Source organism: Rhinolophus hipposideros, assembly GCF_964194185.1.
Source record: "Rhinolophus hipposideros genome assembly, chromosome: 1".
Classification (NCBI taxonomy): domain Eukaryota; kingdom Metazoa; phylum Chordata; class Mammalia; order Chiroptera; family Rhinolophidae; genus Rhinolophus; species Rhinolophus hipposideros.
The window spans coordinates 64,761,628-64,776,681 of NC_138047.1; the positions used below are offsets into that span (position 1 = coordinate 64,761,628).

At 37.5% G+C, this 15,054-nt stretch overlaps 1 protein-coding gene across 2 annotated transcripts in view; it reads right to left on the bottom strand.

Annotated features, from left to right (window-relative positions):
• The window catches only part of LOC308490195 (broad substrate specificity ATP-binding cassette transporter ABCG2), a 46,172-nt gene that overhangs the window by 6,461 nt on the left and 24,657 nt on the right, over window positions 1–15,054 (bottom strand). For both annotated transcript variants that reach the window (XM_081032115.1, XM_081032116.1), the window contains exons 7-12: window positions 14,310–14,461; window positions 13,019–13,123; window positions 11,791–12,041; window positions 7,451–7,533; window positions 1,612–1,701; window positions 369–493 (exon numbers count right to left, since the gene is read on the bottom strand). In XM_081032115.1, the coding sequence (XP_080888241.1) occupies window positions 369–493; window positions 1,612–1,701; window positions 7,451–7,533; window positions 11,791–12,041; window positions 13,019–13,123; window positions 14,310–14,461 (806 nt within the window). The remainder of the gene's footprint in view (window positions 1–368; window positions 494–1,611; window positions 1,702–7,450; window positions 7,534–11,790; window positions 12,042–13,018; window positions 13,124–14,309; window positions 14,462–15,054) is intronic.

Consider the following 15,054-nt stretch of genomic DNA (forward strand, 5'->3'; position numbering starts at 1 on the left):
TATTTTTACATATATACATACACATACAGACATACATACATAAGAATATAAATAGACAAATAATAAATATCCCAGCTCCTGCTCCCCTCTCACAGTCTCAAATACTTTCATGAATTCTTTTCATGTCTGTAAATGACACGTACTGCCTCTCAGTAAAATACAGTTCTATAAATAGTTTAAGAGTTAGGTTGGGAAAAGTCATGACTAAAAAGTCCTCTGAGACCAGATTTCAGAGTGTGCAAAACAGATATATGCTTCGTTATCTCATGGCTTGGTTTATACTTTTGGGAACCAAAAACATGCTTGTGAAAAGAAATTAGCTTCCCCTCACATTGGAGACTAAACACACATACTTTCTTATTGCTTACCTAACAAGAAGTATGTGATACAAGTAAATATAATACTTGGTAACATCCTCATGGGTAGTAAATCAGATAATAGTTTTCCAAAGAAATAAGATGACACTCTGTAGTAACCACTGATGTATTCATGTCTAAAAAACAAAAATTCAGACCATACACCCCACATTAGTTTAAGAAGGCACAGACCAGATGATGGAAACACGTGCTGTGCAGACTTCTGTGGCCACCAGGGGTCTAACAGACACCTCCCCACATCCTGCAGGTTTACCCACCCCTTTCACCCAGGCAGCATCAGGCACCATCTTAGGTGCCCCTTCCCTGGGACATCGTCCTGTCAAACTCTGTGCAATGACCCCTCTTCTCCCTCCTAATGGCATCCACTTTGCCCTTGGGGACCCCCACTCCAGGTAAACAGGTTCTGCATCTCCTCCCTCTTCCGACACTGGCTCACGTGAAGAAAAGCACGTCAGCAGCTGATCCCAGTGGTCAGAGAGGGTTTTCCTTCTCCCCACTTCTGGTTGTGAAGACGGTGGCAGTGCTATTCTCCACACCCCCAAGTGCACCTTCCATTAACTAATCCCTGGTTACCCCTTCTGTGTCATGAAGAAAAAGAAATGATCATGCCTGACAATCCTATCTCCCTGTCAGCTATCAGATCCTATTTTCTTCCCTCTGAAGTCCCAGATCGCCCTCTTCTCGTGATTCCAAACTATTCCACCAATATATTCATTCTTTCCTTAAGCATATAAATATAGGGAAGTCTCTTCCAAATGTGAAAAACACAACAAAGAAAATAGCCTGCACTTTATTTCAAAGCTGCCTTCTGGCTCTTTCCATTCTCCCTTCCATTGAGGGCTAAGCCTGCTCTATATTCTTTGTAATCTTTACACACCCACTTTCAATTGTATTTTCAACACAATACTTTCTCTCTACCAAGCCCCTCAAACTTTTCCTGTGAAGGTCATCATGACTTCATATTTATTAAAAACAAACATCCTTTGCAGCCTCTCTATTTCGTGCTTTCTCTGCATCATTTGCATTTGCTGGTTATGCCCTAATCTTGAACCTCCTTTTTCCTTTGGTCTCAGGCCACACACGCTCATGCTTTTCCTTCCAGTCTCTGGCTGCTTTTTCGCAATTAACATTAGTCATCCCCAGGAAGCAATCTGGGGTCTGAAATTGGATGTGACCAGTTTGACCAATAGTCCCGACACTAGACAGGCCCCTTTCAGAACAGAGACATACTCACATAAAGAGCTTCTTCTCGACCACAAAGAGCTCTACAGCTGAAATACTGCTGAAACACTGGTTGGTTGTCAAGAAGAAGAGCACCCCAGCTCTGCGATGACAAAAAGGGAACGAAAGCTCTGCATCGATTAAACATTCCTGCATCAATTTCCTACCTGTGATACTCTATCCTCAAATGATGTAATATTAAACAACTATTCCGGTTAAAACAGAGAGGGAAGTATGAGCCCTTTCAGGTCTCTCACCATCCCTGTGTCTCCACATGGTGCCCCTGGGACTCTATAGCACGGTTTGAAATTCAGGGTTCTGGGTTGGGTTACCATAGATTAAACTGTGGTGTCCCAAAATCCCTATGTGGAAGCCTTAACCCTCAATGTGATGATACCATATTTCCCCGAAAATAAGACCTAGCTGGACATCAGCCCTAATGTGTCTTTGGAATAAAAATTAATATAAAACCCAGTCTTATTTTACTATAATATTAGACCGAGTGTAATAAAATATAATATAATATAGTATAGCATAGCATAGCATAATATAATATAATATATACTAGAATAGAATAGAATAGAATAGAATAGAATAGAATAGAATAGAATAGAATAGAATAGAATAGAATAGAATAGAATAGAATAGAATAGAATAGAATACCAGGTCTTACATTAATTTTTGCTCCAAAAGACTCATTAGAGCTGATTGTCCGGCTAGGACTTATTTAACATAGTAGTTAGAGGTGGCATCTTTGGAAGGTGATGAAGTTTAGATGAAGTCATGAGGGTGGGGTCCTCATGAAGGGATTAGCACCCTTAGAAGGAAAGGGAGAGACCTCAGAACTCTGTCTATATCACTGAGGATACAGCAGGAGGACAGCAAGCCAGCAGAGGGCAAATATCAGAACCTAACCATGCTGGCACCCAGATCTCCAGAAGGGTAAGAAGTAACTTCTTTTACTTAAGCTGCCTGGGGTTCTCATATGGAACCCAAGCTGAGGATTATGTAGGTGTTAAAAGTACTATCACTTCGAGTTTTAACTAACAAAAACACTGACTACCAGTCCTAATGTATGAAAAAAAAAAAAACAACAGCCAAATAAAGCATGTGAAGGTTAAAAAGCTCTATTAACCACTTTTCAAAGTTGAGTAAAGACACTAAGACATGAGAAGGCAAAATGAAAGACAGTAGAGAGAAACCCCCGTCGATACCTTACTACATGCTTTTACCACATAATCATCAGCAAAACCTTTACAACCCATTACCAGCATACACGCTCAAAACACTCTCAAAAAGAAAACAAATCATGCTTATAAAGGAAAAATGAATTTGTGCATGTGTAAGAGAAGAATGACTATTAATGCTTCTCTCTTGGTAAAATAATTAAGGTTTAAAAAGGAAAGCACACAGTTTATTGACACTTTGATGGAAATATAAATTTTATGAAAGCAGAACACAGCCCTAAAACAGTGTTAGGAATACGTTCATAACCAAACTCTTTAACTAACATTGAGGATGTGAGTTGAAACAAAAAAAGATAAAGTGAACATTATTTAAATGATACAAAACTAAGACAGTGTTTTAAAAAAATGTAAACTCAAGTGTACAACCCCCAAAACAAAGGGCCAAAAGACACTCAGTAATTGTTTTTAACACCAAAATTATAATAATAAATAACTTAGGTAACAAGCTATCTTAAAAGTAAATGTTTACACAATAATGGATAAGTGGAAAAGGCAGGCAGAGTGCACATGCAGCTATGCAAGTTTACAGAAACACCAGAAAGAGCCTAATTTCAAAGTAAAAGCTAATTTCAGAAACATGAGACATATCTACATTCAGTTCAATTTAAGTCTTTCATCTAACACTACAATAATGTTCATAATGATTCTGAACTAGTAGATAGTAGAATTACTTCTAATTCATAAGGTAAGTTATTTTATAGAAAATATAGTTTTTATTGTTAAAATATTTAATGTATTCAATTTAAGGTGGTAATCCTGTCCATAATATCTAATTATGGATCCAAATATATTTTTAAATAACTTTTCTCTTTTCTCTACTTTATTTACTTTCACATTCAATATTATTTTATATTAATTTCTGGCGTACAGCATAGTAGTTAGACATTTGTATAATTTAAGAAGTGATTCCCCCTGACTAGTCTAGTACCCACCTGGCACTATACATAGTTATTACCATATTATCAACTACATTCTTTATGTTATAGTTTACATCCCCATGACTATTTTGTAATTATCAGTTTGTATTTCTTAATCCCTTCAACCTTTTTACCATGTCCTCCAAACCCCCTCCCATCTATCACCCCGATAAATCTAGTACCCATCTGACGCCATACATAGTTATTACAATGTTATTGACTATATTTTTTCTGCTATAACTACTGTGTCACAACCAATATTTACTTTTTAATCCCTTACCATTTTATATTCACTCCCAACCCTCCCTCCCATCTGGCAACCATCAAAATGTTTTCTGTATCTATGAGTTTGTTTTGTTTTATTCTTTAGATTCCAGGTATAAGTGAAATCCCATTGCAGCTGTCTTTCTCTATCTGACACACTCCACCCAGTACAGTACCTTCCAGGTCCATCCATGGTGCCCCAGATGGCGAGAACCCACTCCCCTTCGTGGCCAAGCAATATTCCATTGTATATATGTACCACCTCCTCTTTATCCATTCATCCACTGATGGACCCGGAGGTCCATTGTTTACATCTTAGCCATTGTAAATAATACTGCAATGAATACATAGGGGACGCATTTGTCCCCTCAATGTAGCATTTGGGGTTTCTTTGGATAAATACCCAGAAGTGGGATTACTGGGTTCTTCCTTGTCTCTTGTGATAGCCTTTGTTTTAAAGTTTATTTTGTCAAGTATAAGTTGTCTTTTCCCGATTTTCATGAAATATCTTTTTCCCATCCCTTTACTTTCACTTTGTGTGTGCCTTTTGATCTGAAGTGATTCTCTAACAGGCAGCATGTGTATGGGTCTCGTTTTCTTATCTATTCAGCCACCCTATCTTATGATTGGAGCACTTAATCCATTTACACTGAAAGTCATCATTGATAGATATGTAGTTATTGCCATTTTATTATTCATATTTTTTATCTTTTTTTTTTTTTCGTCTTAAAGAAGTCCCTCTAAGATTCCTTGTAAAACTGGTTTGGTGGTGATGAACTCCTTTAGCTTTTTCTTGTCTGGGAAGTTCTTTATCTGTCCTTCAATTCTAAATGATAGCTTTGCAGGGTAGAGTAATACTGAATGTAGGTTAAATACCTTTTCTCTTAATACACATTAAGTTGTTTAGCTATCACCACAACCCCGTAAGGTACCCATTAGTTCCAAGAAGCTCATAGTCTACACATGATTAGAACCCAGCTTGTCAGTTGTGCAGGTTAGAGAAAGAGCAGAATGAACATCTCCCTGGGATAATTCATTCCCAAAGAAGAGAAGAAAACCATTGTCCTCATGAGCAATTTCATGTTATGAAACATTGGTAGCAACTTAAATCAAAATACAAATTAAAATAAATTCAATGCCCTATTTCTCCAGAAAACATTGGAAGAGACAGCTAAAGCTCTTTTTTATTTCTCTGAATTCTTCTACCATGATCTTTAATGGCTACATTTCCAGGTCCTCTTTAAAATTTCAGTGGAGGACAGGTGTCCCAATATTTTCTTCCAAATGCTTCCCACCGGACAACACAAAAGGTTCACGGGCTTTAGATCCTGTGATAAGTATTCTGCACTAGGTGAAAATATGGCATCTACCGAGGTACAAACCACAAATTAATAGCAGGTTTGGAAACAGAGAAGAACACAGCCATCTAGATAGGTAAAGAGAAAAATGATGACCTAACTCTATAAAGGAGCTGCCATAAAAATCTCATTGTAAAGGAACACTGTCTGATTCCATTCAGGAAAGGTTTTACCTGAGTGAGGTTTTTATGCTTTTACTTTCTTTCATAAACAATCACCCTTTTCCAGACATCAAAATAGATTCCATTGAAGCCACTGCAAGTTTCCTCAATAGTAAAATGGGGATAATACCATCCACCTCTCAGGCAGGAGGGTAACCTGAGGCCATGCATGTAAAGCAGGGAGCACAGTGCTGGCACAGAGCAGCTCTAAATACACAAAGCAAAGGAGAACTCCGCGGTCTGCCAACTTGCTGAGCACCTATATTCACAGCATACCTGAGCCCATTACAAAGTCTCATCATGCAACAATAGTTCTAAGGGCACATTAAGACTGAAACTGGGGAAGGAAACTGACGTGTTAACCATATAACAGCCAAGCACAAAAAAAGCCTAATATCAAAGTAAATACAAATTTCAAAACTGAAAGCTGATCTTAAAAACACGGGACATGGCAACAATTCAGCTTAATTTGTTCAGTTTCTCATCTAAGAGTACAATAACATTCATAATGTTTCAGAACTAGTAGACAGTGAAATTCCTTTTAAATTAGAAGAATTTATTTTATAACAGTACCCAGTTTTTGTTAATTTAACGTATTCTAATTCTTTTCAACGTGGTAATCCATATTACTGTTAGAAAGAAACTGAGTCCGATCCACATCCCCGTGTCAAATAAATCAAAAAACAGAAAGGAAATTAACTCACAGGCAACAAAAGAAAAAATTAATGAACTATGAGAAAATGTAAAATGTCCTTTATGTATCAAAGGACACTATCAACAGAGTAAAACAACCTACAGAACCGCAGATATCTAAATTTATATCTAATAAGGGGTTAATATCCAGTATATATAATGAACTTTTACAGCTCAACAACAAAAACATCCAATTAAAAATGGGCAAACAACTTCAATAAACATTTCTCCAAAGAAGACATACAAAAGACCAATAACCACATGAAAAGATGCTCAGCATCACTAATCATTTGGGAAATCAAAACCTCAACGAAAATACCACTTCACAATAATTCGGATGTCTATTATAAAGCAAGCAAAAAAAAGATAATAACAAGTATTGACCAATTGGAAAGAAACCAAACCCTGATACACTGCTGAGAATTGCAAAATAGTACAGCTGTAGAAGACAGGATGAAGGTTCTTAAAAAAAAAAAAAAATAGAATTACAAAATGATCCAGTAACTGCATTCTGGGTATACACCCACAAGAATTTAAAGCAGAGACTCAAACAGATGATTATCTGTACACCCATGTTCCTATCAGCATTATTCACAACAGCCAAAAAGGTAGAAACAACCCAAGTGTCCATGGATAGGTAAATAGATAAACAAAATGTGATATATCCTTAAAATGAAATACTATTCAGACATTGAAAGGAAAAAATTCTGACATGTGCTACACCATGGATGAACCTTGAAGATATTATGCTAACGGAAATAAGCCAGTCACCCAAGGACAAATACTGTAAGACTCCACTTATATGAGATACCTAGAGGAGTCAAAATCAGAGAAAGAAAGTATAATGCTGGTCTCCAGGAAAAGGGGAAAGGAAAATGGAGAGTTTTTGTTTCATGGGTACACAGATTTATTTTGGGAAAATGAAAAAAAAATAAGTTCTGGAGTTGGATGGTTGCACAACAATGTAAATGTAACTAATGACACTTAACAGTACACTTAAAACTGGTTACGAGGTTAAATTCTATGTTCTGTATATTTTATCACTATATATGTATTTAGGAAAATTATCTTTTCTATTAAGCCTTCAACTCACTGACTTATCCTACTCCTCAATTTCTGCTGTACTTATCTGAAATTCAAATTCTTAATAGATTCTTATAACCTTGAACAAGTAATAGGACTTTCTAAAAGTCAGTATCTAAATTTACTTACCTATTCTGGATTCCCGTAGGGTCATGTTTAAGATCATAGAAAATGGCACCTATAATCAGTCCCAGGAAGATTGTTACAATTATCTTTTCCAAAAGAAAAAAAAAAAAGGAAGAGTTTCAATTAAAAGTAACAGCAACTCACTACTTATTATTATGATACATACAGCTATAATCAAATCACTCCATTAAGATAGGTAATTTAAACGGCTTGGCAAAAGTCCTTTAGGGTCAATATGAAACTGTGTATTACTAGACAGCTGTCTAAACTAAAATAAAAAATGTCTTCTCTGTGTGTTGGGGGGCCTCTCAGGAGAACAAAGTAGACTACCGGGAAAGTTACCATCCCTCCCAGTGCTTCCGTGGCACTGGCAGTTCAGTGTCCAGTTCAGGCTACGGGTACTTGAAATGCCACACAGAGTAGGAGAACAGTGCAAGCGATAACAGAGTCATTTTGGGAATAAAATCAACTTGAAGTGGCAATCATTTCTGGCCTGGCCTCTAAAATTTTCTGGTAGTGAACATGCAGTTTTATATTTCAAGAGGTCAAGTAAAAACAGGATACCTTTACTCTTAGCATAAAGCTAAATAAAAATTTTAAAGCACACATAAAATATCTAACAATGGAATTTTGCACAATAAGAAAGTAGGGGTGAGCTGGGGATGCCTGCCTATCCTCCTAGGGAGAGTCCACCTTGCATGGAAAAGTCACTGCATTGTCACTGTCACCAAAGCATTCGGTCAGCTTTCCCTGAGGGCTCCCAAGTGCTTCCATGACCCAGTCTCCTGTCACTTCTCCAGCAACTTCAGCCTGTGGGACCCACCGCACACAGTGTAGAACTAAGCCACCAATTCTTTGCCACGATGACCTACCGCCACTTACTCAGTGCTAAGAAAACTGAGTAAACACTTATTTTCAAGATTGTTAAAATTGTCTCTGAAAGACACTTCTACCAGGAAAGGGATAAGGGTTATATAATGATACAGTTTATTTAAGGAAATTTTAAAGAAAATAAAATATCTAACCTTGTGTCTTGGAACCTTCAAAGTTAAAAAACAAATCAGAACTACAAGTACAATGATATCAAGACTTGAAGTCACTTGTCAAGCACACTTTTGGCATGAAGCAAACCAAATTGAAATTGAAAAAAGGACCACGATCTGTGTAGGCTAGTGTGTGAAGACCAGAGTCTGGAAAGAATATGATTTGAGACAGCCTTAAAAATTCGCTTGTTAATAAAACAGAAAAAATTTTGGAAAAAAAAAATCTGTTGCCCTGGCATATTTTAATTACCCTCAGAGAACACTGTACATCACATCCACAGATCAAGGTTCCAAAACAAATTAGGATGACTCCACCAACATATAAGCATGCTCACGTATACACGTCTATACTTTCACACAGTATAACTTAAAGAATATCGAGATTTTTTAAACTGGACACTCCACATGCTTTGTTGCTTATGTATTCGAACTTGATATCTTCTACTAACAGATGATCAGGATTACCATTAGAATGTTTCCTACAGGTCGCAAAGTTCTAAAAGGATTTTTAAAGTCAGCTTTCAAACATACTGACAAAACAGATAATCCCACAATATTGTCATGCTTTTACAAGGGGCATCTATGTTATTCTTTCTTTCATTAAGAGAAAACAAACAGATAAAGTAAATGCTGCACAACAGAGCAGAGAAAGACACTCTGTGTATCTCGCCTCTGTTTTGAACGGGGTGGGGGGGGGGAAGGAAAGGAAAGAATTCCCTACATATATGATTCTTTGTTCAAATGTGTTTACCAACATTTCTCAAGGTGAGTTCTGAGGGATGCTTAAGGCTGTCCCTAAAAAAATTTTCCAGTCAAATGTTTAATATGCTGATAGAAACAACAAATCTCTAAGAGATAAGACAATGTTTCCAAATTGGTTTAAGATTAGAAATCCCTTGTAACAATAAGTGAACATTAAATCTTCTTATACAGATAATCTATTCATTCCAATATCTTCCAAATACTTTTGGTTAAATGCATTCTCTGAAGCCAAGTCTGATTCACGTAGATGACTACTTCAAAACCAAGTAAGTCTCTAAGACAACAGATACAAGATTTGTGAGCCGGAAGCCAGAAAACATTTTTATAGCTACACGTTCAAACACCTAGAGAAGCAAATGACATACTTGCAAAATTAAAAACCCAAACCAGGGGTCAGTAAGCTATAGCACACACGCCAAATAAAGCACGTTGGCTATTTTTGTTCAGTCTATGAGATAAGAATGAGGTTTTACATTTTTCTAACGATTGAACAAGAAAGGGAAGAATATTTCTTGCCACGTGAAATTTACATGAAATTCAATTTCAGTGTCAATGAATAGTTTAATTGGAGCACAGCCATGTTCTTTTGTCTATGCATCTTACCATCTATGGCAGCCACTAAAATGGACGAGATTACTACATGAAACAAAGACCACGTGGCCTGCAAAGCCTAAAATACTCACTACGTGGCCCTTTACAAAAATAACTGGCAAACTCCTGCCCTCAGCTAATATACCAGTATTGAAAAATCTGAACAAGGGCTGCTTCAGTTAAGCAGATGCTCAGGGACATGCAAGGCTCTATCCCTATTGTATGAGATCACCACTGATCTGAACATTGTGGAATTCCTTTTGTGTAACTGAGTTCACTGAGAAGGCAGGTAGGCTGAACAGGCAACCTGGAGACACTAGGCCTGGGGTTTGCGGCTGAAGGAACTCGAGCACCAAAAGATGCAGAATCGTGGTATATTCGAAATATTTCCGCATTGTAATCACACCCTGCTCCGAACTACCATGTATGTGACTTGGACAGGACACTCATAAACCACTTGGAGACAAGAGAAGTTTATTTCCAAGTAAAAAATTCTAATGCATGAATCACACTGAAGAATCAACTCCATTACATCATCTCATTGTTGACCAATGGGAAACCAGGTTGACATGATTCACTAGACTTGTTTCCAAATAACATCAAATCTACTCTAAAAGAACAAAAATTTACCCTTGATTGATAGTACATAAAAGTGCTCATGTTCCAATAGAAACGTCAAATAACAAGTCCCAAAAATGTTTGGAGCAATAGCAGTACATCTCAAAGAGGGATCTAGGCTCTAGGTATTAATACTTCAAAAGCAACAGTACTGAAGTATGAAAATTATGGTGCACATGGTAAGAAATCAGTAATAGAGCCAACTCCATGCCATCTTTTGGTAGTCAACAGATTCAATGATTGATAATAAAATTAACAACCCCAAAAATAACTGGGTAAATTGATTTCCTTAGAAAGGATGGACCAACAAAATGGAAATACTAGGTTTTGTATGGCAGAAGGCTTCAAAATTACAGAAAATCCAAATGGTGTATTAAACAACTATCATTAACAGAGTCAGCAAAAAGAGTAAAAGAACATTATTTCATCTTAATGAAGAGAAAGTTAATCAGACGGTGAATAACTGTCTGATTAACTTTATTTAATGGAAGTGAAGTTTGCTTACTACCTTCCTGTTAGTTGCACACCGATTTAGGCATCTACTGCTCTCTGAAGACTAGAACCCCAAAATGAGGAAGGTCAATTATAAGAAACAGCATTTGCACACAGGCTCTTCCCTCAGATATGGACCAGCCCCTCCTCCACTGGGGTGCATTCACTGACATCTAGGTGAAGTCTTCCCTGACCACCTTTGCATTTGATTAAAAATGCAAACCAAACCATTTTATCTGTCTCCCTCCCCGAACTGTTTTCTTTTCTCTTTCTTCTTTCTTTCTCCACTTTTCTGTTTAAACTTTCCCATACACCCTTTTACCTTCTGTCACACTAGATACTTTATTTCTGTATGAATTTATCAGCTGTCCTTCCTCATAAGAAAATGTGCTCCAGGAGAGCAGGGATTTTACTTTTATCCATTGTGTTCACTGATATGTATAAGCTCTCAAATGTAGCACAAGATCAAGAAACTTGTTGAATAAATCAGGAAATAAACATGTACAGCTACCAGAAAAACCCAACTGGGACTAAACATTTGTTTACATCACTATTTTTGAAAACAAAAATTCTCTCTACAAAAATTATCCACTACAGCTTGTCTAAATCAACAAAACAATTCTGAATTAAGTAGTCCAAAAAAAAAACACTAAAAAAGTGTTCTATAAGTAAAAATTTTGTTGTGTTTTATTTGTTCCATTGACTGTTTTGATATCCCAAATGGAATGTGGTGAAACTGTCAGTAGAAGACAGTATAATCCTAAAATATATTGTATCAAAATCTTATGTTGCTACATGAGCATTTCAGAGCATAATTAGAAGAATCTGTAAGATTACCTCAGCTATAGATGCATGGGGATTACCCAGTAAGTTTTTGAATGAACGCTTGGAAATCCATTTGAGTTGATGACAGAAGGAGGTGGCATAGGTGAGCTCCTTGAAGACTACACTCTTCTTCTTTTTCTGAACCCCTGAGAATTGATCTAACTCAGCTTTTGTGTCTCTGAAAAATGTGGAGTTGACATAAAACTCAGCCAATTTTTCTATGAGTGGCTTATCTCTCTTGGACGGCTCTTCAGTCTCCTTGGCTTTGAAACAAAAGTGGATAGAGGGAAAGATTAACAGTATAACTAATTTAGTCCATTTTTCTGTAACCCCGTTCTTAGATTCTGCTCTAATTCCTTAATTCTAAAGCTTGAATATAAAAAATTCTTAGGTAAGTTATTGCCTTACACATTAGAAAAATATAGTTAATTGGCCTGTCTACTTCCATAAACTTACGGATATAGCAAACCCACTGACCTTTTCCTAACAATTATATTTGTACCGATTCCTCTAAAATAAACTTCTTACCACAGCGAGTTTTCATTATTCATATAGAAACCTTATCTTTGCTTTCTACTATGTGCAAAATGTATACACTGTCATGTTTCTTATTTCAAAACACTACATAAACAGTGAGTAAATTTTTTCTAAGGAAGCTCCCCTTAGAACTGACACTATCAGATATATTCTCATTTATAAATTTCATCAAAAATACTTATCACACTCATGGACAACAACACCTGTGTTGGCTGGTGCTACAGACTGAATGTTTGTGTCCCCCCCACAACTCATATGTTGAAACCCAATCCCCAGTGTGATGGTACTTGAAGGTGGGGCCTTTGAGGAACGATGACATCATCAGGGTGGAGCACTCCTGATTGGGGTTAGGGCCCTTAGAATTGGCATTAGGGAGCTCCCTCCCTGCTTCCACCATGGGAAGAGGCAACAAGAAGATGGTCGCCCACCTATAACCAGGAAGTGGGGCCTCAATTGACACCGAATCTGCTGGCACCTGATCTTGGATTTTCCAGCCTCCAAAACTTGAGAAATAAATGTTTGTTGTATAAGTCACCTAGTCTGTAGTATTCTTGTTACTGCAGCCTGAACACACTAAGACAACTGACATGAGAGGGCCGTGTTAATAATGTAAATTCACAAAGCTACATTTTAATGAGCTAGCACACTGCTAGTCTTCAGGAAAATCAGGTGATAATCTGTGACTCTGGACAGATTCGCATACCTTCACCACCTTCATCCTCTCTGTTTGACATCACAGCAGAGGAGTCTCCATTGATGACATCCAGGAAGAAGTCTGCAGGGTTATTATAGGGCTCACAGTGGTGACCTACAAAAGAAGGCAACTTCACTACACAAGAAAAACAATACGTATGTGGAAAAAGAAAAGAAAGCTGCACGTAGGACTAATGCGCCTAAAGCAGGGCAATGAGCAAAGCCAGAGGAGACTGTGTTTATGAAGAGCCAGGGCATGCTCTGTTTGAGTTCACCAAGGGCCTGCCAGAATGCCAGCACCCACTGTAGTAGGGTGCCTCTCCACCGACTACATTCAGGTCCAAATTATCTTCTACTATGCAGCTGGAATTCAAATACAGAGAACAAACTAGCAAGGCAGGAATCTCAAGAGGAGGTGAGCAGCACCGCCCACCTGAAGAATTACATTCACTTCTTGAGCCAGAGCTTCTGAACTCATCTTGGCCTACTGTCTGACTCTTAGAATCACCTCTCTTATACTCACCAGTCACAGATAAATGCTTGATTATTTTAAGTAATAGGAATTCAACAATAACAATTTTTAAAAGATAGCTAAAAATTATTCATAATTATAGTTGGGGTCATGCAGCATCATCTATAATATCCAAATATCTCTAAAATGAAGCAGATTGCATGAGCCATAAAAAATATTACAACTTATCATCTGAAATAGAACCAGGGAGACCAGAACTGTCAGAAATATTGACCGTTAAAAGTCACTCTCAGGAGTAGTCATTCTACTGACTATAAGTCACTCATACCCACTCCAATCTAATTTACTAGAAAGGCAAGCAGCATCTCCATGAACCCTCATAAAGTCAGACCAACATCCCGTGGAAGGGAGAATAATGATTAAACCTGATCTGTAGCACAGAGAAGAACACAAATGATTTGGGGGTACTGTAAGGCCTTTCCAAAAATGTTCAACTGACAGATAATTGGCTATGAGGCCAATATATTTATTGAACTATTAGGAAAAGGTCACCAGAACTGGCAACCAGAACAGATACAGGCCCAGTAGAAACAGTCCTACATATACACAGAGTATGCATGCATACTCAAATATGACAAGAAAGAGGCCTAAATAACAAGCCAGTGCTGCAAAATGAAGAAAACCTCTAGCACCAAACTGAGCAAAGAAGTTCTGTAGTGATGGAACCCATACTATGTCTACGCAATGACCAAAGAGCACTCATGTCCTTCTCTGCTCTTTCAGGATTCTATTGAGGAAGGACCTCACTGCAGGAAAAAGGCAACCATACCAGCTGATGCAAAGTACCCCAAGGCCTCCTGAGCAGGCCCGTGGAACATTACTCTTCCTGAGGCCAACAAGGTGAGGCTGTCAAAAAGCTTGAAGATGGAATAACGAGGCTGATGAATGGAGAAGATGATGGTTCTTCCCTGTTTAGACATCCTAGTTGAAAGTGAGAAAATAACAAGTCATTAAACATCTGAAGTGTGCACCTCTTAGCAGCGAAATTGATTCCAGCCTTTATATCATTTATTCATAGTACAACTTGATTTTCTCTTACTAACTTCCCATCTCCTGTTATTTCTCTGGGAGTTAGGGGAGATAAATCCAATGTTTTTAGGAAATATGAAGGTTTCTGAAAGTGTGTCCCATAAACGGTCTAGAATCAACTAGAACATGAATTAAAACTGCAGATTCCTGGACAGTCTTCCCAGACCTGCTGGGTCTTGGGAATCCATATTTTTAACAAGCACCCAGATAAGTTGTAAGTACAGTCACATTTGAGAACTTGTCATGGACTAAATATTTGAACAATCATTGATGCTCCAGTCTCATGGATCAGTGAAGTCTTTCGGTCCTACAGGAACTGGTATGCATTCTTCAGTCCTAGCACTACAATTAACATTGCTGAGTACTTACTATGTCTTTGCTGAATATAGGTACCCACATCTGAATTTTCACAATATACTTATGAGGCAGTTATGAGGCAATACTGACAGTACCAACAGTATTATTACCTGCATTTTACAGATAAG